The 23,806-nt window shown below is 40.7% G+C and overlaps 6 protein-coding genes across 9 annotated transcripts; 2 read left to right on the top strand and 4 right to left on the bottom strand.

Annotated features, from left to right (window-relative positions):
* Nucleotides 1-384: 384 nt before the first annotated feature.
* Nucleotides 385-2,000, bottom strand: LOC141909555 (5'-deoxynucleotidase HDDC2-like). The gene is made up of 6 exons (XM_074800002.1): nucleotides 1,892-2,000; nucleotides 1,544-1,668; nucleotides 1,169-1,271; nucleotides 865-933; nucleotides 639-780; nucleotides 385-504 (listed from the first exon to the last, which is right to left on the bottom strand). The coding sequence occupies exons 1-6, from the start codon at nucleotides 1,949-1,951 to the stop codon at nucleotides 401-403; spliced, it is 603 nt and encodes a 200-aa protein (XP_074656103.1). The 5' UTR covers nucleotides 1,952-2,000; the 3' UTR covers nucleotides 385-400.
* On the top strand, nucleotides 1,962-3,158 carry LOC141909556 (small ribosomal subunit protein bS1m-like). Its single transcript, XM_074800003.1, has 2 exons — nucleotides 1,962-2,369; nucleotides 2,949-3,158. Exons 1-2 carry the CDS (start codon nucleotides 1,993-1,995, stop codon nucleotides 3,106-3,108), a joined length of 537 nt encoding a protein of 178 aa, XP_074656104.1. The 5' UTR covers nucleotides 1,962-1,992; the 3' UTR covers nucleotides 3,109-3,158.
* Nucleotides 3,159-3,671: 513 nt separating this feature from the next.
* On the bottom strand, nucleotides 3,672-7,604 carry LOC141909554 (26S proteasome non-ATPase regulatory subunit 14). The gene is made up of 8 exons (XM_074800001.1): nucleotides 7,523-7,604; nucleotides 7,254-7,306; nucleotides 6,820-6,894; nucleotides 6,149-6,268; nucleotides 6,007-6,077; nucleotides 5,231-5,564; nucleotides 4,306-4,494; nucleotides 3,672-3,875 (listed from the first exon to the last, which is right to left on the bottom strand). The coding sequence occupies exons 2-8, from the start codon at nucleotides 7,302-7,304 to the stop codon at nucleotides 3,777-3,779; spliced, it is 939 nt and encodes a 312-aa protein (XP_074656102.1). The 5' UTR covers nucleotides 7,305-7,306; nucleotides 7,523-7,604; the 3' UTR covers nucleotides 3,672-3,776.
* A 722-nt stretch (nucleotides 7,605-8,326) lies between these two features.
* Nucleotides 8,327-10,629, bottom strand: LOC141909666 (mitochondrial nicotinamide adenine dinucleotide transporter SLC25A51-like). Of its 3 annotated transcripts, XM_074800225.1 has the most exons (3): nucleotides 10,516-10,629; nucleotides 10,064-10,268; nucleotides 8,327-9,626 (listed from the first exon to the last, which is right to left on the bottom strand). In XM_074800225.1, the coding sequence occupies exon 3, from the start codon at nucleotides 9,610-9,612 to the stop codon at nucleotides 8,692-8,694; it is 921 nt and encodes a 306-aa protein (XP_074656326.1). In that variant the 5' UTR covers nucleotides 9,613-9,626; nucleotides 10,064-10,268; nucleotides 10,516-10,629; the 3' UTR covers nucleotides 8,327-8,691. The 3 variants fall into 3 exon arrangements, with proteins under 3 accessions (XP_074656326.1, XP_074656325.1, XP_074656328.1); XM_074800224.1 differs by lacking the exon at nucleotides 10,064-10,268; XM_074800227.1 differs by lacking the exon at nucleotides 10,064-10,268 and having other exon boundaries at nucleotides 10,547-10,597.
* Nucleotides 10,630-10,869: 240 nt separating this feature from the next.
* Nucleotides 10,870-12,166, bottom strand: LOC141909667 (putative peptidyl-tRNA hydrolase PTRHD1). Its single transcript, XM_074800228.1, has 3 exons — nucleotides 12,130-12,166; nucleotides 11,324-11,571; nucleotides 10,870-11,040 (listed from the first exon to the last, which is right to left on the bottom strand). The coding sequence occupies exons 2-3, from the start codon at nucleotides 11,513-11,515 to the stop codon at nucleotides 10,870-10,872; spliced, it is 363 nt and encodes a 120-aa protein (XP_074656329.1). The 5' UTR covers nucleotides 11,516-11,571; nucleotides 12,130-12,166.
* A 256-nt stretch (nucleotides 12,167-12,422) lies between these two features.
* On the top strand, nucleotides 12,423-23,718 carry LOC141909679 (MFS-type transporter SLC18B1-like). 2 transcript variants are annotated; one of them, XM_074800243.1, is made up of 16 exons: nucleotides 12,423-12,626; nucleotides 12,711-12,831; nucleotides 15,039-15,226; nucleotides 15,727-15,839; nucleotides 16,325-16,420; nucleotides 16,510-16,583; nucleotides 16,872-17,019; nucleotides 17,771-17,839; nucleotides 18,325-18,415; nucleotides 18,506-18,642; nucleotides 19,324-19,422; nucleotides 19,540-19,634; nucleotides 20,240-20,338; nucleotides 20,448-20,525; nucleotides 22,132-22,225; nucleotides 23,117-23,718. In XM_074800243.1, exons 2-16 carry the CDS (start codon nucleotides 12,800-12,802, stop codon nucleotides 23,270-23,272), a joined length of 1,569 nt encoding a protein of 522 aa, XP_074656344.1. In that variant the 5' UTR covers nucleotides 12,423-12,626; nucleotides 12,711-12,799; the 3' UTR covers nucleotides 23,273-23,718. The 2 variants fall into 2 exon arrangements, with proteins under 2 accessions (XP_074656344.1, XP_074656345.1); XM_074800244.1 differs by lacking the exons at nucleotides 12,423-12,626; nucleotides 12,711-12,831 and adding an exon at nucleotides 13,593-13,706.
* Nucleotides 23,719-23,806: the final 88 nt, after the last annotated feature.

The following is a 23,806-nucleotide window of genomic DNA, read 5'->3' as shown; positions in this document are numbered from 1 at the left end:
CTCAGAGAGACTATACTTCAAATAGCTGAACACATGAACACCTCACAAACAGGTTGATATTATTTATGGTAAAAGGCAATAAAAACGTCGGCAATAAAATTCCCTCTGAAGCGATTTCGACATTTAAAAACAGACTCTAACGATCTGAGGAATTAATCAGGTTGTAATAGTGTTAATTTTCCCACAAGGCATGTGGTAAAAATAGGGTCGCGACATACCCGTCGGTGAATGAGAATACCAGCCCCCTTCCCCTTCCTCTCCCTCTCCCTCCCCTCCACCTGCGGTCACGTGTCGATAAAAATACATGTAGATAAATTTGAGTTAAAAGGAAATGAAGAAAATGCGATAGATGTAATTCAAAATAGAATTTGTATTTAAAAGAAAACCTGAGTGAGGAGAACTAGGTTTGTGAGGAAGTCGAATTGATTTTTTCTTGTTGACTACGGTTTCGCTGTTTATTCAATTCAGTCATCCATTCGATCACCAGGGGGTGCTGAAATCGATCTGCGGAACGGAAAGGAGAGGAACTATTACTGAATCTTGAAATTTTAGTTCGAAGATTTTTCGTGTAAATTTTTGGTCCAGATTTTGATTAGAATTGAACTGACAATCAAAAGGGTTTAAACACTTCCGAGTACCTTGCGTAGAATCGAAGAATTCTTGTAGAAAGCGCCCCCTATCGGGTTCAGCTGTCTCGTAATTATGCGCTTGTAAAACCATATCAAAACGATCGATATCATGAACGACCTTGGCCTCTGGCGTCGTCTGTTCTTCGTATTCCTGAAATCGATAAAATAAGTTTCCGTTGATTTTGAAATTCAAAAACCGTTAGAGCGTAGTATCTATAGTTACAGAACAACGTACCTGCCATAACGACAGAAATTCGTTTCCCAAATCGTTGCCGGCCAGCTTGGCTATATCCTCCATAGCTTGCTTGAATCAAGAATTAAAATGCAAAAATAACAAATTACCTTTTAGAAATATTGATTTTATCTCAAATCGGATCATTCATTGCTTTGTGTAACAATATACGGGAATATTTGTTGAAAACTTCCTTGATATTAAAACCTAACAAACCTACCCCTCCCCCACCCCAAATGGTTTCGCCTTATACAGATTATTAATGCCCTATTAATGCCCCCCTTCAGTTTGGTTCCGTGGGATGTACCTTTTCTCGACGATGTTTTTCCTGTTTGCTGACACCGTCGTGAGGTGTGATGTCTCCCACGATACTTTCAGCCATATCGTGAACTAGAGCCAGTTTCATACATCTGCAACACAACTCACATCTGAGTTTACTCCGATCAAAATTATATATCAGAAATAACTGAATTATAATTTGGGGATTTCATGAAATTAATGCTTAATTCAATTAATAAAGGGCCTAATTAAATTGTCTTTAGTTTCATCATCAAATAGTTTTTACGAGTTGGTATCGATAAGCCCACTTGATTATTAGGAGGGGTTCTCATACGAACGACGAGATTTAAACTCCACGTGCCACACTCAGATGCCAGGGGCGGCGTCAGAGTCACGTGTGTACCTGTCCCGATTTAGGGTCGAATCGTTGCCGAGAAAGAAAGTCATAATCGCCATACGATACATGTGAGACGCGACCGTCTCCGGTTCGGGGACGTTTTTCCTGATCCAACCCGTTCGTTTCAGGCCCTGAAATAAATACAATAAAATCGATGGTTACGATACGCCGGTCGTTTAGCCCGCCCGCAAAAAAACGCGACCGGCTAGTGCTGCCATCTCGTCCCCTAGAACGTGTTTATCACATTACAATAGTTTTTGGGTGATTTCAACGAGTAAATCACAATAAATTCACTACTAAAAACTCTATAAATGCGTTACTTAATTTAAACCGTGAATTCTCAGTTTAGTTTACCTTCAGTTTTCCAATTAGTGAGAGGAAATCCAAAACTTTCGGGACACCACCGGACGCCATGATGAATATCTATTTCGTGCGCTAATTAGTACGATTTCAAGATGGCGGCGCCCATGAAAATTATTAAAAATTTAGGAATTTTTCGAAATATCTCCCTCCGGGGAACGAGCCGGGTTTATTTCAATAGTCGTCTGCTATCGAATTCATCCAGCGGGGAAAATGAGCCTCGTAAAGTGGGTGGATTCGCTGAGGCTGTCGAGAAATTCGAGCAATTTACAGACACTGGACGCCACTCACTCCTCGACCGGCAGGATCCCGATTTCGAGACTCTGTTAAAAAATTCACAATTATTCAAACTAGGCGATGTAGAAGGACGGATCGTGATTGGTCAGATTAAAGAGATCGTCAACGACGATTTGTACATCGATTTCGGCGGAAAATTTCATTGCGTTTGTAAACGGCCGAAACAACGATCCAGGTAACACTAAACGCCGGACCCTCGTCGTCGTCCTCAATCATACTTATGTCTATTTCAACTTGACTTGAGAGCATTCCGGGTGGCCTAACTCACTCAGTTTTGGTAGTAACTACCTGATAAAGGTCTTATTAGGACCAGAATGCATTGGCAGTCGACCTAAATCATCATTTTTAATCCATTTGAAACTGTATTGAAGGATATCCAAAAAGTCTTCACTGAAAGGGGTTAAATGAAGAGAAGTGACTCCATGATTTGAAAGTTTAACAATATGTCTCCATGCCTACCAACTGAAGTTTGGTATGTAGGCATGGAAACATATTGTTAAACTTTCAAATCATGGAGTCTCTTTTCTCTCATGAACCCCTTTCAATGAAGACTTTTTGGATATCCTTCAATACAGATTAAAGTGGATTAAAAAACGATGATTTAGGTCGACTGCCCGTCCTTTCTGGTCCCATTAAGACCTTAATCAGGTATGTACTACGAAAACTGAGCGAGCTAGGCCACCTGGAATGCTCTCAAGTCAGGTTGAAATAGACATTACTCTACCAGCCATTATTATTATTGATTTAATTTCAGCGAGTTTCACAGAGGTGCTCAAGTCCGATTGAAACTTCACGATTTAGAATTGACGAAGAAATTCCTCGGTTCTGAGAAACACATCACATTGTTAGAAGCAGATGCTACGTTACTCGGTCTTTATAAAAAACCTTCAACAACAACAACCACCGGGAGTTGAGACAATCATACAACTGTTTGTAATTTGTGAATCGTCAATATTAAATTTGTTTTCATCATAAGATTTATGTTTTGAAATTGTCATTTTACAAGTCGTTAAGTCAAGAGGGTAAATTCATTCAAAAATTGATTCCATGTTCAAGTTAACCACCCAGCCGACTGCATGTTCATGTTAACCACCCAGCCGACTGCATGTTCAAGTTAACCTCCCAGCCGACTGCATGTTCATGTTAACCACCCAGCCGACTGCATGTTCAAGTTAACCACCCAGCCGACTGCATGTTCAAGTTAACCACCCAGCCTATGAACCTTGTGAGCCAAATAGGAGTAGCTCAAATCTCCTTTCTCTGATAAAGCTGGAAATTAGTGTTTAATCGGGATTTGGATTAACAAATTAACTGAAGTTGACCCTATTAGAGGTTCCTCTTATAATAATCCAGATTTGGATTTACAGATTACTGTAGTTGACCCTTTCGGAAGTTCCCTTTAATCCAGATTTGGATTAACCGATTACCGAGATGATCCTTTCAGATATAAATGAAACACTAACAAATTTATACAGTTACAAATTAAATACAAGTACATTTATTATCAATATTTGAATTAGACACGAGAGGACTCCACGTCGTGGAGCGCCATCTATATACACAATGATGAAACAGACGGGATTTATTTAAACACTACAGTATGTAACATGGCTCCTAAACACTGTACAATGTTATTAGTCATTAACGAATCGACGTGCTCCTCCAGGTGGCGCTTCGGATCCTGAAATACAGAAAATATGACGTTATTTCAGTGCGGCTATTTATTTACAAACTCCCTGATTTTATAACACAAAATTCCCTGAAAGAATCTGAGAGATTTCTGTGTTAAAGATTTTTCATCATGTACCGGGTACTGATAAAGAGACACTCGGTATATAGAATTCCCCAAGTTTTTGGTCAAATTTGTCAAATTCCCTCCCTGAGTTTTCCAGATCAATGGAAGGAGAGGGGAGAGAGAGGAAAGGGGGCCAACAAGAGGGAGGGGTTGTCAGACAGGGGAGAGGGGGCCAGAAAGAGGGAGGAAGTTGTCAGACAGGAATTAAGGTAGTCACTTCTTTTTGAAATAATGCCGAAAAGCAGTGGAACCAAGTGATTGATGTTATGTAGTGCACAAACAGTGCCCCCTATATCCACACGTAGCTATTACTTACTAGTTTTCCGACGTTTTTAATCGCGAGTTGCTCGGCGGTCATCGTCTCTTCCTCTTCTAGAGCTTTGTTGTAATTTTTTGCTAATTCCAGCATATCTTTAACGACTTTCTCGTTCGTGTTACAATGAGAATTATAATCCTGTAACATCAGACCGTCCATCCAGGTTTTCTTGTGCAGATTCAACAACATCTGAAATTTAGTTAATTTCAAATTGTAGGGAAGTGTCTGGTGGTCTAATGGGCTGTAATAGGCCGATGCATAATCACAGGGTTGCAATCACATATTGAGTTGAGAAAAAATTTACAGAGACAATGTTCAGAGTTTAAGGGGGATTTGAGGGGAAGCTTAGAATTTTAAGGTATTTAACCCCTTAAATTTGGATTTCCTGAATTTTAGGGTATTTTAGAACCCATAGGAACCCTGTTAACAATTCGGTCCACTTCACTCTTAATGCTATATTTTAAATTTTATATCCTGGTACATTATGACTGCTTTAACCAAACAGGGCAGCAACTTTTATTTGACGTGCTTTTCTGCAAACTATTTCCTGTTTTCCATGACTCAATTGCTTAAGACTCGGAGAAGCTTTTCAAAATCTAAGTAACATCAGAATGCTTGAATGAGCCCCTATAGTCTATCTGGCGGTTGGAGAATGCTGGAATGAGCCCCCATAATCTATCTGAATGCTGGAATGAGCCCCCATAGCAGATGATTAACAAGAATGCTGGAATGAGCCCCCATAGTCTATCTGATGATTAACAAGAATGCTGGAATGAGCCACCATAGTCTATCTGGCGATGAGAAAATGCTGGAATGAGCCACCGTAGTCTATCTGATGACAAGAGAGAATGCTCGAATGAGCCAATGTAGTCTATTTGAAGAAAAGGGAGAATGCTCAAATGAGCCACCATAGTAAGTCTCTTACCTTCTGCTCGAGTTCATTTTTCCTGTAGTTTATAGCTATGGAATAATAATGTCTGTTGAGACCGTGAATTAAAGCTTGTATCGATGGTTTATTCAGATGACCCAGATTCGATGTCGTCTGCCTCGGTTCCTGACCTAGAACCATCATATTCGGGTTGATCAATCTGAACGCGTCAATGACAACTTTTCCTTTAACGCTCTGTATCGGGTCGACTACCACGGCGACGGCGCGCTCGGAGAGTGCTTCGAAACTCTGCTGCGTGTTTATATCGACGCCCGACAACCAACAGCCGAAACCGGGATGAGAATGATACCACCCGACAACCATCTCCGGCCTGTAAATACAAACACATCACTACAGTAGTTTAATCACACGGTTCTTACAGATCTGAGAATGGATTCCCAGATATTTTTCGAGACCCTCAACTAAAAATTCCCTTTCGATTGAATTATAAAATATCCTCAGTGAGGTTCCTTGTGTCACTCGTCACCAGCAGGAACAACAAGACACCAAAAATTCAAATTCTCTGATTATTTCCTGACCCTGTGGGGCCTATTGTCATTAACTGTCATTAGCAAGAACAACAAGAACAACCAAAAATTCAAATTCCCTGATTAAATTATAAGATATCCTCAGTGAGGGCTGTTTCTTTTCAAGAGGTTCCTTGTGTCACTCGTCACCATCAAGAACAACAAGACACCAAAACATTCAAATTCCCTGATTTTCCTGATCTGTTAGAAACCTGTATCTATCGTGAAAGGTGATATTTAACTTACCGTCCGGTTTGTTTCAACATGTCTAACATTTTAGCTTGAAAAACAGGATCAACTGCCTCAACACTGACACCCTGAAAAACACAATATCACCATCAGTAAACACCCTCTCACCTGCCCCCTGGTGCCGAACGGCAGTACTTACAGTTCCTGATTGTGGCATAGCGAACACATCTATCACTCTAACTGTATAATCATCGACAAACTCTCCTAACATCAAACCCATAACTTCCATAGGTACTCCAGCTCTGCCGTGCTTTAACATCTAAACAGAGAAAATATAATAAAAACATCTCAGCAGCAGCAGCAGCAGCACCACCAGCAGCAGCAGCAGCAGCAGCGGCGGCACCACCAGCAGCAGCACCACCACCAGCAGCAGCAGCAGCGGCAGCACCACCAGCAGCAGTAGTAGCAGCAGCAGCAGTAGCACCACCACCACCACCAGCAGCAGCAGCACCACCACCACCAGCAGCAGCCGCAGCAGCAGCAGCAGCAGCACCACCACCACCACCAGCAGCAGCAGCAGCAGCAGCAGCACTAGCAGCGGGAGCCGCATCAGCAACAGCAACAGCACCACCACCACCACCACCACCACCACCAGCGGCAGTAGCAGCAGCACCAGCAGCAGCGGCAGCACCACCACCACCACCAGCAGCGGCAGCAGCACCACCACCACCAGCAGCAGCAGCAGCACTAGCAGCGGGAGCCGCATCAGCAACAGCACCACCACCACCACCACCACCAGCACCACCACCGGCAGCAGCACCAGCACCAGCAGCAGCAGCAGCATCGTTAGGGTCTGTGATTACTACTTACCTTCAGTAATGCTAATGAAGAGATATAAACTTGTTCAGCAGTGTCAACTACAGGTCCATCTCCAGCTGGGGCGCCCTACAATTATACATCAGTTCCTCCATAAACAACAACAGCAGCCGCCCACAGGACAAAATCAGAACCAAACAAGGCTAGATGGGCTGTGGTAAATAGACCCTCTCTGTCTAGGGGCCGGGGGCCTATGTATTTGAAGTTTGGAGGTAAAACTACCTAAACATAGATAATCCAGTATCCTAATTAAAAAAAAATAGAATTTCTTATAAAGTTATTATATATATTTATAGAACTTTTTATATTGGAAAATCCCAAAAATTTCAAATACATACAGGTGAGCCCAGCCCGTGCGTGAGTGACTGACTGACACCGTCACGACACGACGTCACAGGGTTAGAAGAGGTGATTGAATCGTCACTTACCTGACCCATTCCTGGTAAACCACCACTTCCAAGTCTTAACAAACGCTCCATTTCTGAAAGTAAAATACCACAAATCAAAACCACAATCGCCAAGAAATGACATGAAATCACAATCGCCAAGAAATGACATGAAGAATAAAATTGTATTGAATTTGTATTGAGTACTGTTTATCTGTTTTTTATTCAAATTTTGAAGTAAATTTGGAATTCAAAATATTAACACATTAAACAATCTACCATTTTAAACGCGTGAAACAGTTTTTACTCACTGATTTATCTGCGAAAAGCGTTGATTTAGTAAAAATACGACGATGACCAAGCAAAAGCCGCTGAATGCAGATCGGGAATGCTGGACCGGACTTCGATACAATCGAATTCAATTTTGCACTTTATTGATAAAAACTAGAAACGGTATTTGATTGAGAAAAAGAAGTTATATTCTAGACCTGATTAAATGATAGTCTTAATCCCAATCTTCATAAGGTACAGTCAACGATCAGCTACTAAATAGTAGCACTAGCAGCTGAAAGTGCAGGTGCACTCTAGAAGTTTTACTGTTCATCGGAAAGATTATCCCAATTTGTTCGCATTTAACCTCGCAAAAACGGGATAACAACCTAATCTTGAATCAAGCCGGGGTAATGTGTGAACTCGGTCAGTCAGGACCCTGGCTATTACACAAACTGATCTAACAGCAAACGCCTGCCTGGCTTGTGTGGGAATTACAGTCAGACTGATGAGGTTTTCACAAAAAAGAACAACAATATTTCGAGTCACCACCAAACTTTTATTTTACACAACAGCGTACTGGTCCGCTCGAATGAAAATATATAACATTTCTTAAAACATCATTAATAATATTAATCAATTAAATCACTCCCCTCCACACAGCCCCTCCCCTCCCCCTATCTCCACTCCCCCTCCACACAGCCCCTCACCCCTATCTCCACTCCCCCTCCACACAGCCCCTCACCGCTATCTCCACTCCCCCTCCACACAGCCCCTCCCCCTCCCCTATCTCCACACAGCCCCTCACCCCTATCTCCCCTCCCCTCATCTCCCCCTCCCCTCCCACAGGCAAAACAGAACAACCAATTCTCCATACAAACTAATAAAAATCATTATTAATCAACAAAATCTTAGAGAATCTCATAAAAAAACACGACGCCCCGGCAACTACTCCTGGAATTATTAACACGAGGATTTATAATTATTACTGGTTTAGTTAATCTATCGTCTACGAGCAGGAAGTGTGGTCCGAAATAATTAGTCATCAGCGCCACTCACTGTCCCCAGCTACGACAACCGTCACGGTTGTCGTAGCTAGTCTATGTAGACTAGTCTATTCTACAGATCTATGTATTCTACAGTCTGCGTAGACTATTCTACAGTCTCTAATCTCCACTCTACGTAGACTATACTCTACAGTCTACGTAGACTATCTATTCTTCCTTTCGGCGAACAGATTTTTCAGCATCTCGTAAGCGGCGTTTATAATACCCCACGAGACGAGCGACCGTGAATAATTGACGTGAACCCCGTAGAACATTCGACGCCAGCTGCAGTGTCGCTCGTGGAATATAATCGCGAAAACTCGACGCGTCGTTAGGAACTCCGACCCGACGACCGATTGCATACGCGTTTTAATCACGTTTATCGGGAAGAATACTGTACTGATAATGGCTCCTAGAACGGCACCGCTTACGAAATCAGCGATCAGGTGACCTCCGAATGTACGCGGCGCCGGCAACGCTTGTTTCAACGGTCCGCGCAGCGTGAAGAACATTACGTTACTACCGGCGTTACGCACACAGATCGGAACCATCCCGCGATAATACTCTCCGTATCCGTGGTAACGTAGAACGCGTAACGCGTGGAACGTATTGTGAAAACGTTTTTGATGTTTTCGATCTTGAAGTAAAGTTTGAACGCGTTCGAACGGAGTTAAAACGGCCTCGGTACAACCGGCCATCGCGCTCGCTAATCCCTGATTGGCTAATATCGGTAAATCAGGCGCGTGATTCGTCAGAAATTTACCGTATTGATTATACATTCCGAACATGATCGCTAACGACGACGTTTTTTGCAACAATGGAGGAAGAAATCCTCGGTAAAGATTACGCGTTCCCTCGTGTTGTAACTGAGCAACCGCCGATTTAAAACGGATTCCGTGAAGTTGTTGGCGGAACATCGCTTTATTTATCGGGAACGTTATCGTAATGTTGATCACCGCGGCGCCCCAACCGCATATAAACTCCTCTAACACGTCACCAGGGGGCGCTGCGGTGAAATCGTGTGGGGTAGTCTGTTGTAGGTCGTCTCGATCGAGTGCAGCGTCGAGCGGAGACACCGGCGCCATTGTTGTAACAATACCTGAAATAATTACAAAAATTAAAACATCAAGTGGCTACCTGGGACCACCGTGGAAATGCGAAAAATTATTTCTTCAAACTGGCTCCAGTAACGAGGGAAACAGCACTAGATCTACGCATGCGTGAAAGAATAGGGTTAGGGTTAGGTGATGCTTTATGTAAATGAACTTTCATTAACCAGGGGCCAGTTGCACAGTCGAGACTAAGTCCAAAAGTGGGCTTAAGTCTTAAGATTGGTCTTAAGTTGTTAGATTGGCTATATAACTAAGTTGGTCTTAGACTTGTCTTAAGTCTAAGCCTTGACTATGCAACCAGGCCCTGTAGCTGTGTTCTGTGGCTCAGTGGGTAAAACACTGATCTAACATGAGATATTTTTCTTTTGGTTTCGAATCCGAATATTGCAAGTCAGAATTCTACTCTATATTGTGCATCACTTACAGCTAACCTGTGGAGATCATCGTACAGTCATGTACTGGTAGCAACAAATCTATCGGGAGCTGCTCCCTTCCCTGACACACACCTCCAACTGTCTAATCCGGCTGCTCATTTCCCTGACACACACCTCCAACTGTCTAATCTGGCAACCAATGCCGGGCCTGGCAGCAAATTTTCACCAATGACAAGTTTTCATTGCATTTCTATTCTAGATTAGATGATGTTTAGGTTATGAACAGAGCCTCAAATCGGTATGATCCCCGGTGTTATCCCAGAGAGAAGTGAAGTAACAGGGAGGCAGAAGAGAAATAGAGTAGAGCACTAGACAGACAGGACTCAAGAGATTGGATCGAGGTGGACGGGCCTGGAAGGAGTTGTCACAGATTTTATTGCATTGAAATGGAACTTGGAACGGAAGGAGTGGCCAATTGCACCTGGTCATAATATCTACATACCTCAATTTACATCAACTAACTGCATTCTTACCGAATTACATCTTACATCAATCAATCAATCTCAATCTTCTTATCGGAGTCACCCACTTTCTATAGACTGCGCGGAACGCCCACCGGACATTCGTGCGCTTTATTTCAGTTATCGAGAATGCGCGGGTTAGTGCGCGAGAAGTTTGTGCCCCGAAAAGCACCGGACTCCAAAACAAAAATCGCCGTAAAAATTTCCAGATTTTTAGAATCATTTTTATTTGAACAGAGCTATAGATGAGAGAAAAAACAACTTTCCTGCAGCATCAACAAAATGAAGCTGAATTTGACACAAAATCAGAGAAAGAAACGAAACTAAAACATCTTTTATTTAAATAATTTAAGTCCTTTAAAATATTGTTGTACATCTGTTTTAAGATACGGTTTTGTCACTAAACAAGTGGCAATATTTTCTGGCTGTTCAATCCACAGTTTATGATCTATTTTTCCTTCTGTTAAATTTTTGGCAACATTTTTCAACTTTTCTTCATCCGGCACCTGCGAAGGGAAAAGATATTTCAAGAAACTTTTATTGTACTTGAACCAGTGAATTAAATAAAGCAAATAGAAAAAATTTTATTCTAATGATAAAATGTAGGTTTGATTGTCTTCATTCAAAACAAAAAGCCAACCTCCAGAACCGATATTTGCTTTATTGCTTTAAAAAACCGATCATAATGTTTTATATTGCAAATCTGCGGGCGGATGAGCGCTTATGAGATTTGAATAAAACTGAATTTATACGCGTTGCCGACTGTGGCAGGTGAGTGTGTATGATTACCTGTAAGATCACTTTATGCATTCTATCCAGATCGTTGAGATATTCCTGAGTTTTCGGGTCGTCGTGAAACAGATGGATAACAGCCGAACATGCGTGACAAGCCTGCGCAATGACAGCACCGGTAGGCCACTTTAAAACCGATATTAAATCGCTTCTTACTATGACGTACTGGACGATCGTGGGCGCGGCCATCTTGGTTTCACCGAATATGACCTTTTTAACCCAACCTTAGATTTAGACGATACAAACTAAATAGACATATACAAGAAAATTACTTACTTACTTTTATTATACTATCAATACAAATGTTTTAAAGATATATTTTCAAACAATAAATATGGATTTGAATTGATTATCTATTCTCGAGTATGTGCAAATACGTAAGGGATATTCAACGCCGTATCGGAAAGTTTCTTGCGCGTACGAAGGGTCACCTCGTCGAGATCAAGCGCCATAATTGAAACGACGATGATTGAAACGACGATGATTTAAATCTTCATTTATATCAGAAATATACTCTTCAAAACCTGGTAGTAAGTATAATTATTAAGTCCTATTTGTATTTTGTGAATCAAAAATGAGGTTATTGTGAATACACGTATGTACTATACTGTGTCGGCAAAGTACATCAGTGATGGGTCTGCGCAATAATACCTCGCGTGCCATAGACGGAATTAAATATTTTTGGTCTCGAACCCCAATATATACTAGTCATTAACAACGGTGTTGTGAAATCGACAGCAACTGAGCCAGTGCTTCATACGTTTCCCTTAGAGAATAGTTAAGCTCATTAGGGCTTTACTTACACGATTGGCAACGCCATACTTAGCCAGCGCCCAGGTCCGGGGGGCTGACCATGACTTGGGCCGGTGAGCAGTTGGACCACTCTGCATCGCTCAGTACTCAGAGTAGCGGTAGAAATAACGGCGATATTCATTTATCTTGCAATAACCGCGAGTTCGGAATCAGCTCAGCGCGTTTTCCATTCGGCAGATACGACACTGTTACTGATTGCAGGTATATGTGCAATAACGCGCGCTCGGGGCCAATGTCCACTTCACATTAAGTGATTGTAATTACCTCTTCAGGTGAAATCCGCGGCATAGTACGTTAAAGTACAGCACTGTGAACAGCAGTACAGTACTAGTACAGTACTAGTATCGACCGCGGCAATTTACAGCAGAACCAATTAGGAGTCCACATGTCCAGCATAGTGAGTCTATAAGAGACGACACGCCGGAGACAGAAGACTAGGCGCGCAGTGGAGTGTCTGAGATATTGAATTTGGGTCCGTGTCGGACAGGTAACACTGTGAACTACTGATCTAATTGTATCATCTTTCTCTAATTCAACAGAAACATAGAAATTCTTTGTTTTTGTATCCTAGTTACAGCGGGATTGTGATTATTGTACGCAGTTCAGTGGTTTCTACGTTTGGACCCGCGCGGGAATGTTTGTTAGCCATCTGTCATCATCATGCCGGATCCTGACGCAAATAGCAATACGAAGTAAGTACGACCTTTTTCCCGCACCGCTACATTGACGAGTTCTGATATGGAGTCATCCAGTTCCAACTGTTGTTATATCAGATTAATTCAACCTTAGAATGAGTTATCTCCCGGATATTTAGCGGATGCGGCTGTGTCGCGCCGCATGCAGCACGTGCCGTTGATAGTCGCTCAGCTTCAAGTGCCGCCCTTGAGACTTTCTACAAGTTGCCGTGTGCAACGAAAATGCATTCGAGAATTTCATATTCTTCCAGGAAAGCATCCCTGACCCCCGCCCCAGTAATCGCGGGTCGCTAGATTAGGTGGCTCTTTTTTATCCTAAAATAGGGAATTGACCCTGTTATTTATAGTTGGTAGATTTCGTTTGATTTTTTGATTTGGTGTCCCCTTACAAACGCACCACGCCAGCCGGGAGCGAAACAGGGGGTTTGATTTTAAAATCGGATATCGAAGTAAATCCAGTGAGTTTGGGTGCGATCAGCGGTCAAAATTACAGACTCTTTTTTTGTCCTTTTTAAACCCGAGACCCGACGGAACACTGAGTCCTCGGTAACTCGGCTTGTTATCGTACCGCTATTGTCCGCAGCTCGACTCAACTACTGTGGACATTGTCTACCTCCATTCAGAAACTATCGTTCTATTTTTTGAACTGGTTTTTCAATCGCGCCAGAAGAGAACAGAGTATATTCTATATTAACATGTAGGCTTCAATGTGTGACGACAACAGCATTCGTTTTACTGCTGTTAAACATAGCCTTACACACACATGACTAGTGCTATAGGGGTAGCACTTAGATACTAGATACAGACAACATCTATTTCTAATTGGAATTATATAGATCTACAGTGAAAACCAGCATCGCTATGACTACCAGGTAGGTAACTCTGTACCACTGTCACATTGGAGTAAAATCCGGCTCCAAGCTGTAACGCTCGACAACGTCGAAATGATGAGCCGGCAGGTACAAGCAATTACAATCGACTCCACCCTATCTACCGATACCCGGTCGATCGCGATGATGATGATCGCATTTTTATAATTCTGTCTCTAGAATATGTTTAATATAAGGATGTTTGAATATCTATTTCCACTAAGAGGTATTAGTGCCTGGACCCAGGTTGTACTCTTTCAATGTCACTCCTTAAAAACCGGCCAGGGTTCTGGTGGCGTCGCAATTTGTTTAGCGATTGACTGTAGGTTGCAGGCTGTAGCTGGCAGGCTGTAGCTGGCTGTGGGCTGCAGGCTGTATAATGTTGTCTGTATAGGCTGCAGGCTGTAGCCGGATGGCTGTAGGCTGCAGACTGTAGCCGGCTGGCTGTAGGCTGCAGACTGTAGCTGGCTGGCTATAGGCTGCAGGCTGTAGCTGGCTGGCTGTAGGCTGCAGGCTGCAGCTGGCTGGCTGTACTACTGTAAACTGCTACTAATCTGTCCTAATTTATGACGTGTATCAGCTGATAATTTATCATTGAATGATGATTCAGATTTTATGTAAATACATTGTTAGTATTACACCGATATTGCGACACGTTTTGGGAACTCGATGCTCGCGTTCAAAGAACAGCACCCAACCTGCGAGACACTGGAGAGTTCGCCGCTATTTACAAGGCGCTGGGATACTAATTGATATTCGCTTGATGTTCTGACCTTTAAGACCTTGACATCTTACGGCAAAATTCTATATCTCAAAGTTTAAAAAATTTATTCGCTCCCATATTTCACAAAAACAGTGAATAGTTAATCATACAATACATTTTATGGGTTGGTCGAAATGATGGCCGAAACAAGAAAAAAAGAAATAATGATATTATTGATATTATTGGTATTATTGATATTATTGATATTATTGATGTTATTGATGTAGATACGATACAGTCAGTCGTGTACATCACCTTATCAAATAGAAAATACCAATCCTTGACAAATAACACTCGCATTCAAAATAACAACAATTTAGATTTAAGGCTAAAAAAATTGATACTTTGTTTCTTATTTCTGCTGAGTTTAAATATTGACCCGGCCGGCCGCCTATCTACCCTATAGATTACTTTTCTTAAAAATCGTGATCAATTTTACAATAACAGACCCGGCCGCTATAGAAATGAACTGTTTACAAATTTTATCATATTTTACAAAAATGACCCGGCCGCTGCGGAGAAACAAGGTATCATTTTTGTTTAGCCTAAAGTTTCTGTTTTTTTGTGGTTAGATTGCGGGTAAATAGTGTTCCTACAATACACGATATCGATTTGTTTCTGGCGCAACACGAAGAGCGCGAACGTGAACGCAGAGATTTCGCTGTACCCGAGGAGAATGAAAATATCATTATCGATGACGACATTCCGTCTGTAACGATCGCTTCACGGCGCAGCAGACGGTTTAGTGTGTCCGAAAAAGGTAAAATGATCAGTAAAATTTTAAGATCAAGTTCAGATGAAGTTGATTTTCCACCAAAATGTCTTGGACTCATCTAGGGATTGAATTAGCCCTAAGCACCTGCTCTCTGAGCCATAACCCTAACCCTAGCTCGGCCGTAACCCTAACCCTAGCAGGACTCGAACCCGACACCTCAGGCATGCGAGCCGCGCGTGCTAACCACTAGACCATAGACCAGCAGTGACGGTTGGAGTTTGTAAGTTTGTCTGGTCAGTGTGGTGAGTGGTGACCAGTCAGGTGTGGTAGTGGTGACCAGTCAGGTGATGTGTATATTCACTAACCAGCTATTATTCTGCGCTCTGATTATAACAGTTTCTAATCAATCGAATTAGTTTTAAAACATCGAGTCCGAGTTGTCCGCGGAAGAACAACCGAAACCACGTGTTATTCTAATTTCGTTGTTGAATACAATATTTAAAAGTTTCGATTTTGTATTGATTTTGATCGCTGTTTATTTACAGGAAGCACTTTCGGTTTGACGAGACAACAAAAAATACTCATTATCAACATGGCGTTCGCTAATTTATGCAATTCTGTTTGTTTTTCACTTTTGGCGCCATTTTTCCCTTCAGAGGTAAGAAATTGAGACTAAAAGATAGAAATGACTTCAATAATGTGACGACTGATCCAAATTGAAGTAGAAATACAAATTCAGACTCAACTTCTAAGCAAGTTTGACTGTAATGATTTTTCGTAAAGTTCCGTATCTGTAACGAAAAAGAATTATATACTATGTTCCTCAAAAGTTGGTTTAAGATAACCGGCAGATAAATACCAGGGGTCAGTTGCTCAAAAGTTGGTTAAAGATAACCAGTGGATTGATACCATAGTAACTGATGAACTTTTAATTGTCACTATGTCAACTATCCACTGGTTAACTCTAACCAACTTTTCAGCAACTGGCCCTGTGACAATTCAATTGTCAACTATCAACTGGTTAACTCTAACTTTTGAGCAACTGCAGCGCCCCCTGTAAGTTAGATAATAATAAAAAAAACAACAATCAACATCTTCATTCTTAAGATAAGAATTACTCGATTATTATGTATTGAATTGTAGGCAGCCCGTAAAGGTGCAAACGGTCTTACTGTGGGGTTTATATTCGGTATATACGAACTGGTAATCTTCATCACGTCACCGATATTCGGCAGTTACGTAAGCGAAATTTGAAATATAATATTTTTATCATCGAATCTAATTTCATCATTTTCAACTGAAATTTTTGAACGTCATGTTTTTTGTAGGTCGGGAAAATAGGATGCAACTTCATGTTCTGCGCAGGCGCGTTCGTGTGCGGAGTTTGCAGTATTCTATTTGGGTAAGACACGGAGTAAAAGATGGCGCTTAATTAGGAAATTCAAAACTAAAATTAGGGCCTATTATCGATGATGAATAATCCCCTCCCCGCTCGGACTCCCGGAGAATAAGTCCCAGTCCGAGACGGAAAATGAAAACCGATGTTTTCGGACTGCCGGAGAATTGGTCCCAGTCAGAGACGGGAAATGAAAACCGATGTTTGGAAGTTTGAAGTTGTTTTTATTTCTCGAATCATGCGAGCGAAGTTAACTGTAGTGATTTGATTTGAATGTCTAGATTTATTTTCTAGATTTCTGGATGAAAGCCCGGAGGGTGTGGTTTATATTGCACTGTGTTTTCTATGTCGGATATTAGAAGCGGTCGGTGGATCGATGTTCACTACGGCCAGTTTTATAATTACGTCATACTGTTTCCCAGGACGTGTGGCCACTATGTTCGTAAGTATCGAATTCACAATCTCAGGACGAACTGAGATCTTAGTTCTAGTTCTACAGTTGTGAGTTCAGAATTAACTCTGGATCCAGTTCCACAGTTGTGAGTTCAGAGTTAACTCTGGATCCAGTTCCACAGAACTGTGGCTTCGGAGTTAACTCTGGTGGTTCCAGTTCCACAGTTGTGAGTTCGGAGTTAACTCTGGATCCAGTTCTACAGTTGTGAGTTCAGAGTTAACTCTGGATCCAGTTCCACAGAACTGTGGCTTCGGAGTTAACTCTGGTGGTTCCAGTTCCACAGTTGTGAGTTCGGAGTTAACTCTGGATCCAGTTCTACAGTTGTGAGTTCAGAGTTAACTCTGGATCCAGTTCCACAGAACTGTGGCTTCGGAGTTAACTCTGGTGGTTCCAGTTCCACAGTTGTGAGTTCGGAGTTAACTCTGGATCCAGTTCTACAGTTGTGAGTTCAGAATTAACTCTGGATCCAGTTCTACAGTTGTGAGTTCAGAATTAACTCTGGATCCAGTTCTACAGTTGTGAGTTCAGAATTAACTCTGGATCCAGTTCTACAGTTGTGAGTTCAAAATTAACTCTTGTGGTTCCAGTTCCACAGTTGTGAGTTCAGAATTAATCAGGGGTTAAAATCTAGGAGTAAAATTAAATTGTACGCTTGAGTTAAAACAAAGAACATGATATAATCTTGACTCTGAGCTGGATTTTTGTGCTGGTAAATTTTCCTATTTGGTTTTGTTTACAGGGTGTCCTCGAAACATTTAGCGGAATCGGAATGATGGCCGGACCTGCGTTAGGCGGTTTACTTTATCAGGTATTCACTGTTTATATCAATTTGTTAAAATAACTGAAATAATTCACCTTCCATCATAGGTGCACGTGATAGTAGAGTCCCAGTAGAGTCCCGGTAGAGTCCCTGTAGAGTCCCTGTACTGTGCCAGTAGTGTCCCGGTACTGTCCCAGTAGAGTCCCTGTAGAGTGCCTGTAGAATCCCGGTAGAGTCCCGGTAGAGTCCATGTAGTGTCCCACCCGGGACTGTCCCGTTAGAGTCCCGGTAGAGTCCCGGTTGAGTCCCTGTAGAGTCCCTAGAGTCCCGGTAGAGAGTCCCTGTATAGTCCCTGTAGAGTCCCGGTAGAGTCCCGGTAGAGTCCCTGTAGAGTCCCAGTAGAGTCCCTGTAGAGTCCCGGTAGAGTGCCTGTAGAGTCCCTGTAGAGTCCTGGTAGAGTCCCAGTTGAGTCCCGGTAGAGTCGCGGTAAAGTCCCTGTTATGTTGTAATGCTGTATTATTTCTCTATTTCAGGTCGGTGGTTTTAAGTTGCCGTTTATAATTATGGGAACATTAATGTGTATATGTGGTTTAATCTCCATCTTCACCTTACCGCAGATGCCTGGTATAAATTCAAATAAAATCACACACTTTCAATTTAACCTCAACAATATTTTAAAACGATTGATTATTTTATTTTATGAATTATTTCTAGATAATAATGAGAAGCGAGAGAACAGCGTGTTTGCCTTACTGAAACATATGTCTGTTATACTGATATGTGGTATTATTATAATCGACGCGATAGCGCTAGGATTCCTCGAACCGACGTTAGAGATACATCTAGAACCGGTAAGTATCCCCTACCCCCGTCCTCCGACCCCCTACCCCCGTCCCCCTACCCCCGTCCTCCTACCCCCTACCCCTTCCTCCGTTCCCTTATAGCTCTAGGATTCCTCAGCGCGACGTTAGAGATACATTCTCTTATTCGATCAAACTCTCTGGTAGTACGTCGAATTACTGAAGTTACTGATTTTTTCAGTTTCAATTTGTATTTCTAATTCAATTTACTGTCATCATTTGGATAAGTCGTCACATTACTGAAGTCATCTCTATTTTTGAGTCTCAATTTGTATTTCTAATTCAGTTTACTAAGTGTAAGTCATCATTTGGACAAGTCGTCACATTACTGAAGTCATCTCTATTTTTTGAGTCTCAATTTGTATTTCTAATTCAATTCACTAAGTGTAAGTCATCATTTGGATAAGTCGTCACATTACTGAAGTCATCTCTATTTTTGAGTCTCAATTTGTATTTCTAATTCAATTCACTAAGTGTAAGTCATCATTTGGTTAAGTCTTCAACAGTAGTGAAGCGGTCACTAATTTCTGTAATCATCTTCTCGTTACGATTTTTTCATAGACAAGTTCAATTTCGCAGTATAAGATTTAAAAACAGTTGAATTTCCACTTTCTGAACTCAGTGAAGGTGTAAATATTTTAATTGTTTTATTCTCTCTCTCTTTTGTTACAGTTTAATTTACCTCACTCGCTGGTTGGCCTGTGTTTCCTGGTGGCTCCCGGTATCTACGCGTTCACGGCTCCTGTCTGGGGATTTCTAGGCGACAAATGGGTGCGTATAAATTAAAAACACGGACAGACGTTGATAACATCCCGGATCCAGTCCGTTCACAGTTCCGCGGATCCTGAATTGTTGTAATAAAAAATATCAAATTCTTTCTAATTTCAGAAATTGAATATACATTTAATGCTACTCGGAAATGTAGCTATAAGCATTTCGTACCTTCTGTTAGGACCCTCTAATTATCTACCATTTTTACCGACGTAAGTAAATTATAATAATTATTATTATTGTTATGATTATCATCGTTAGTAGATGTTCATGTCTGACAGTCGTTGCTAGGGGGACCCGTCGATTAGAAATTCATTCAGAGAAATCTTTTATTAATCAAAGTTTTTGAAATTACAAATGATTAATAATAATAATAATAATAATAATAATAATAATAATAATAATAATATTTATAATTATAATAATAATAATAATAATAATAATAATAATAATAATAATAATAATAATAATAATAATAATAATATTTATAATTATAATAATAATAATAATAATAATAATAATAATAATAATAATAATAATAATATTTATAATTATAATAATAATAATAATAATAATAATAATAATAATAATAATAATAATAATAATACTAATGATTTATATTTGTTTGTTTATATTGCTATAGAATAATCACAGCGCTTTATATAAATCAGGTTACAATAACCATAATATAATAATAGTCGAACACCATTTAAATACCATTTCAATTTTCATATTTCAATTTACAATGTCAGTGTCCAAGCGACCCAGTTGAAGCTGAAAGCTAAATGTTAAAATGTGACGTTTATTCTATTTACAGTGAGAAGTTGTGGTTGTATTTGTTTTCTCTGGGTATATTAGGCATGTTTGTAGGAGCTGCCCTAGTGCCCACACTCGCCGAATTATTGATCTCTGCCTGGTAAGTTCAAAATCATCGCCCTGTTGTAAGTAAGGCTTTTAACTGTTCCTTAATTATCGCAGCTGAAACTGTTTATGAAATTTATTTATTTTTGTTTCGCTTTTTTCAGGACTTTGGCAAAATTCCCCGATAATTTCGAAACGTACGGTTTAACGAGTGGACTATTTAATTCCTGTTTTTCGTTAGGGTAAGTAGTTCCCCGCGGAGCATCGATGTTACCGAGGTTCTCATGGTGTCCACGTCTTCGTGATACAGTAATGTCCCGGTGGCGGCGCTTGTGGCGCTAGCCCGGGGGTAGCGATCAAACAAACCACGGACTGTCGTGAGGGCAATGTCCTGGGCAGGCTGGTGGATTGGGGCAATATCCTGGGTGTGAGATCCCGTTTACCAGAATATTCTATAAGTTGGTCCTATATGTGTGTTATCCCTGGCCCAGCCCGCCCCGATTCGTCCTGACTTGTTTCAGCGAGACGCGCGGTAACCTACACGCCCAGTACAGGTTAGTTAGTCATACCGCTGTAAATACTGTCCCGTTCTGCGCTGCTATTGTTCCTGGTAATTTTACAATCTAACTCAACGCTGCTGCTCAGTGACGCGTTCACATTTTAATTGTTATTATTTGTGAATGATTATTGTTGGTGTGTTGACGGGTAATAGTGAGTGATACACGTCCAGTTCAGCTGTTAACATCGACTTTATCGTGTGCAATAATCAGTTATCTGTCCGTGTCTGGTTGTTGGATATAAACTTCAATAGTTTTGTGTATTTAGGGTAAGATTTTAATTTCGCTGCTGCTGTTGTGTTTGACATGTTTGAGAATTAGACTAACCCCCCCCCCTCGTAGTTTCAAAGTCGCGTATATTATGACACAATTGAAGAATAGAAGATACTCTTCAGTTGTTGTCGCTGCAGCAGCTGCTGCTGCTGCTGCTGCTAGTGCTGTTAGTGAAAGTTTAATTGACTCTGGTTTCGAGTTTCATGGGTTGGCTCTTCTTACAGCGAGCTCTCGTCAAAATTTGGTCGAACGTGTATGTTTATATCTATCAACTCCTGTATCGCGATCCTTTACAGTTTTATGTCTAACGGTTCGATATTCCACATGAAAGTGTGTTTATTGATATTGTGTATCTACTTAAGGAGCTAATTTCATATACACGAAAGTGTAACGCGACCTAGATCAATAGATTTCAAGGCGTATTCTTTGTGATTATTTGAAACCCGTTTGAATAACGTTCACAAAAGTATTTAGAAAAATGAAATTTTGACAAACAAGCGCTTGTACATTATAAAACGATAACCACACTCAAACGTGATGAACGGATAATAAGATAAAAACCCACACACCTGACGATGATCTCTAGGGTGAGATCGAAACGTCGTGTATTCTATATATATTTTAGATTGAATAAATAAATTCTTGGTTTTGAATTCTTTTAATCTGTAGATAGTGGGTTTTTATCTTATAACTGTAGTAACGCAGAGAAGAATAACGTGTTTAATGAGAAGCTTTCACGAACAAATAGATTTTTGGATTTAGTTTCATAAACATGGATTGAATGACTAGATTTAATCGGACTAGGGTTGTGTATGATCGGACTATAGTAATCCAGAGTACTGGGTCAGGGTGTGAGAAGGCACCATATCCGGGGGGGGGATGAATAACGGGGATTTGATTGTCGTGAGGGTCTTAAAATTCTAGGACAATGTGATAATCCTATGTATAAAAAAATATCGCTATTTGTACCGCGCCGCGTCGTCTTGTTTCTGAAGTGGGTATTGTTTTTGTTTTGTAGTTCGTTTCTAGGACCGGTAGGTGGCGGTTATCTCGCTGATGAACTTGGATTCCCGAAAGCCTCGTCAGTACTAGCGTTCGCAATGTTGGCTTGGGTAAATATATCTAAACTAGATTATACAAACAAACAAAAAACAGTCTGAAATGTTTCCTTGAGCTAATGATTAATCAATTCGACGTTTCGACTTTATCCAAGGAGTTATCGCCTTCAGGACAAAACTAATGATCTACCGAGAAACTTTGATACAAATTGTGATACTAACTAGGGGTAAAATACAACATAAAAACAGTTAAAAAACTGAACAGTTTAAAATCAGCGGGAACTGCAGGGTAATTATATGATACAATAGTGAATAAACTACACGCTCAAAGAAACATTTCGGACTGATATTTCTTAAGTATTTTGGAATTCGGGTGTCTCCGGCTGTTTCACGGACTGCGGGTGTCTCCGGGTGTTTCATCAATGGTTAATATCGTAGTATAAATACGAATCGCTTCTTAATTGAATTTAAAGATCATTAATGCTATTGTGATTATAGAAGATAGATAAATAGTGTGTGTAATGAGATCGGTTTTAGAAATGTTTAGGTGGCAGAATATTGTACCGACCGAATCCACGCAGGTCGGGGCAACCATTGTCATAATTGACATCAATACTTATACGGGCAGTATTGTGTAACCCGTAGCAGCATAATCCAGTTAATCCGTGTGATTAACTATATTAATCCGTTATCCTAATCCTTTTACTCCTCATCGGCCCTGATATACAATATGTATTAATATGCTCCACTTCCCAAGGTTATAGTAGCCCGTCCCCGCATTAGGATTTACCAAATCAATTTTAAGAACTTTTAATTCCAGCAATTACTGAAATATCTTGTGTTTATTTCTGAACATTGTTGAAATTCCAGAAACTATTTGAGTAAAGTAAAACTTTACACATTTTATAATTTAACCTTGACCTTCGTTTGATGTATATATCGCAGACGGTAATGTCGTTTATATTCTACGTGTACTGGGGCGTGAAATCCAAACGGCACTCGAAGAACTCGCAACTCGATGACGTACTGCACACGGATGAAACCGACAGCGCATTTCCGGTATTATCCAACACAGAACGATCGCCACTCGTCAAAAAGTGATGACGTAACGGATTTTGTGATACCGAATCTAGTACTTACCCACCCGGGGAATTATCGCCGCGAATCGATACGTAGGTTGCTAAACGCCTGTGTTCAAAATGTGATGACAAAAAATAATAGTTTTTGAAGGCATTTTTGGATTAATTGTGTTTTAAGTAAAATAACTCACACAATGGTCACGAATCCCGTTAAATAAGCATAACCGGAAGTGGATTCTTTCTCCATTACAATGGACTCGTATTGCTGTTTAGTTAACTGGTTTTCACGGCTGTATTTAAGTCTATACCTTCCTTGTGTAATAATGTATGTTTATTTTTACCAGTGACGCCTCTAGATTCAGCGGGGAACTGAATTACTGTCACACACACATCAGTATAAGTTGTATATATAATCTTTGTGTATAAAAAAACTGTCCGAATATAGCGAATAAATTTACATAAATTCTTATGATAACAACAAAACGTTTCTTATTGTTGCTTATATTTTTAAACGCCGGTCGTCTCTGGCAAGCGAGGAATAATAGTACTCGTCCCA

The sequence above is a fragment of the Tubulanus polymorphus genome, chromosome 8, assembly GCF_964204645.1.
Source record: "Tubulanus polymorphus chromosome 8, tnTubPoly1.2, whole genome shotgun sequence".
Lineage (NCBI taxonomy): Eukaryota > Metazoa > Nemertea > Palaeonemertea > Tubulaniformes > Tubulanidae > Tubulanus > Tubulanus polymorphus.
Note: the sequence above shows the minus strand (reverse complement) of the source record. Positions and strands in the feature narration are given on the sequence as shown.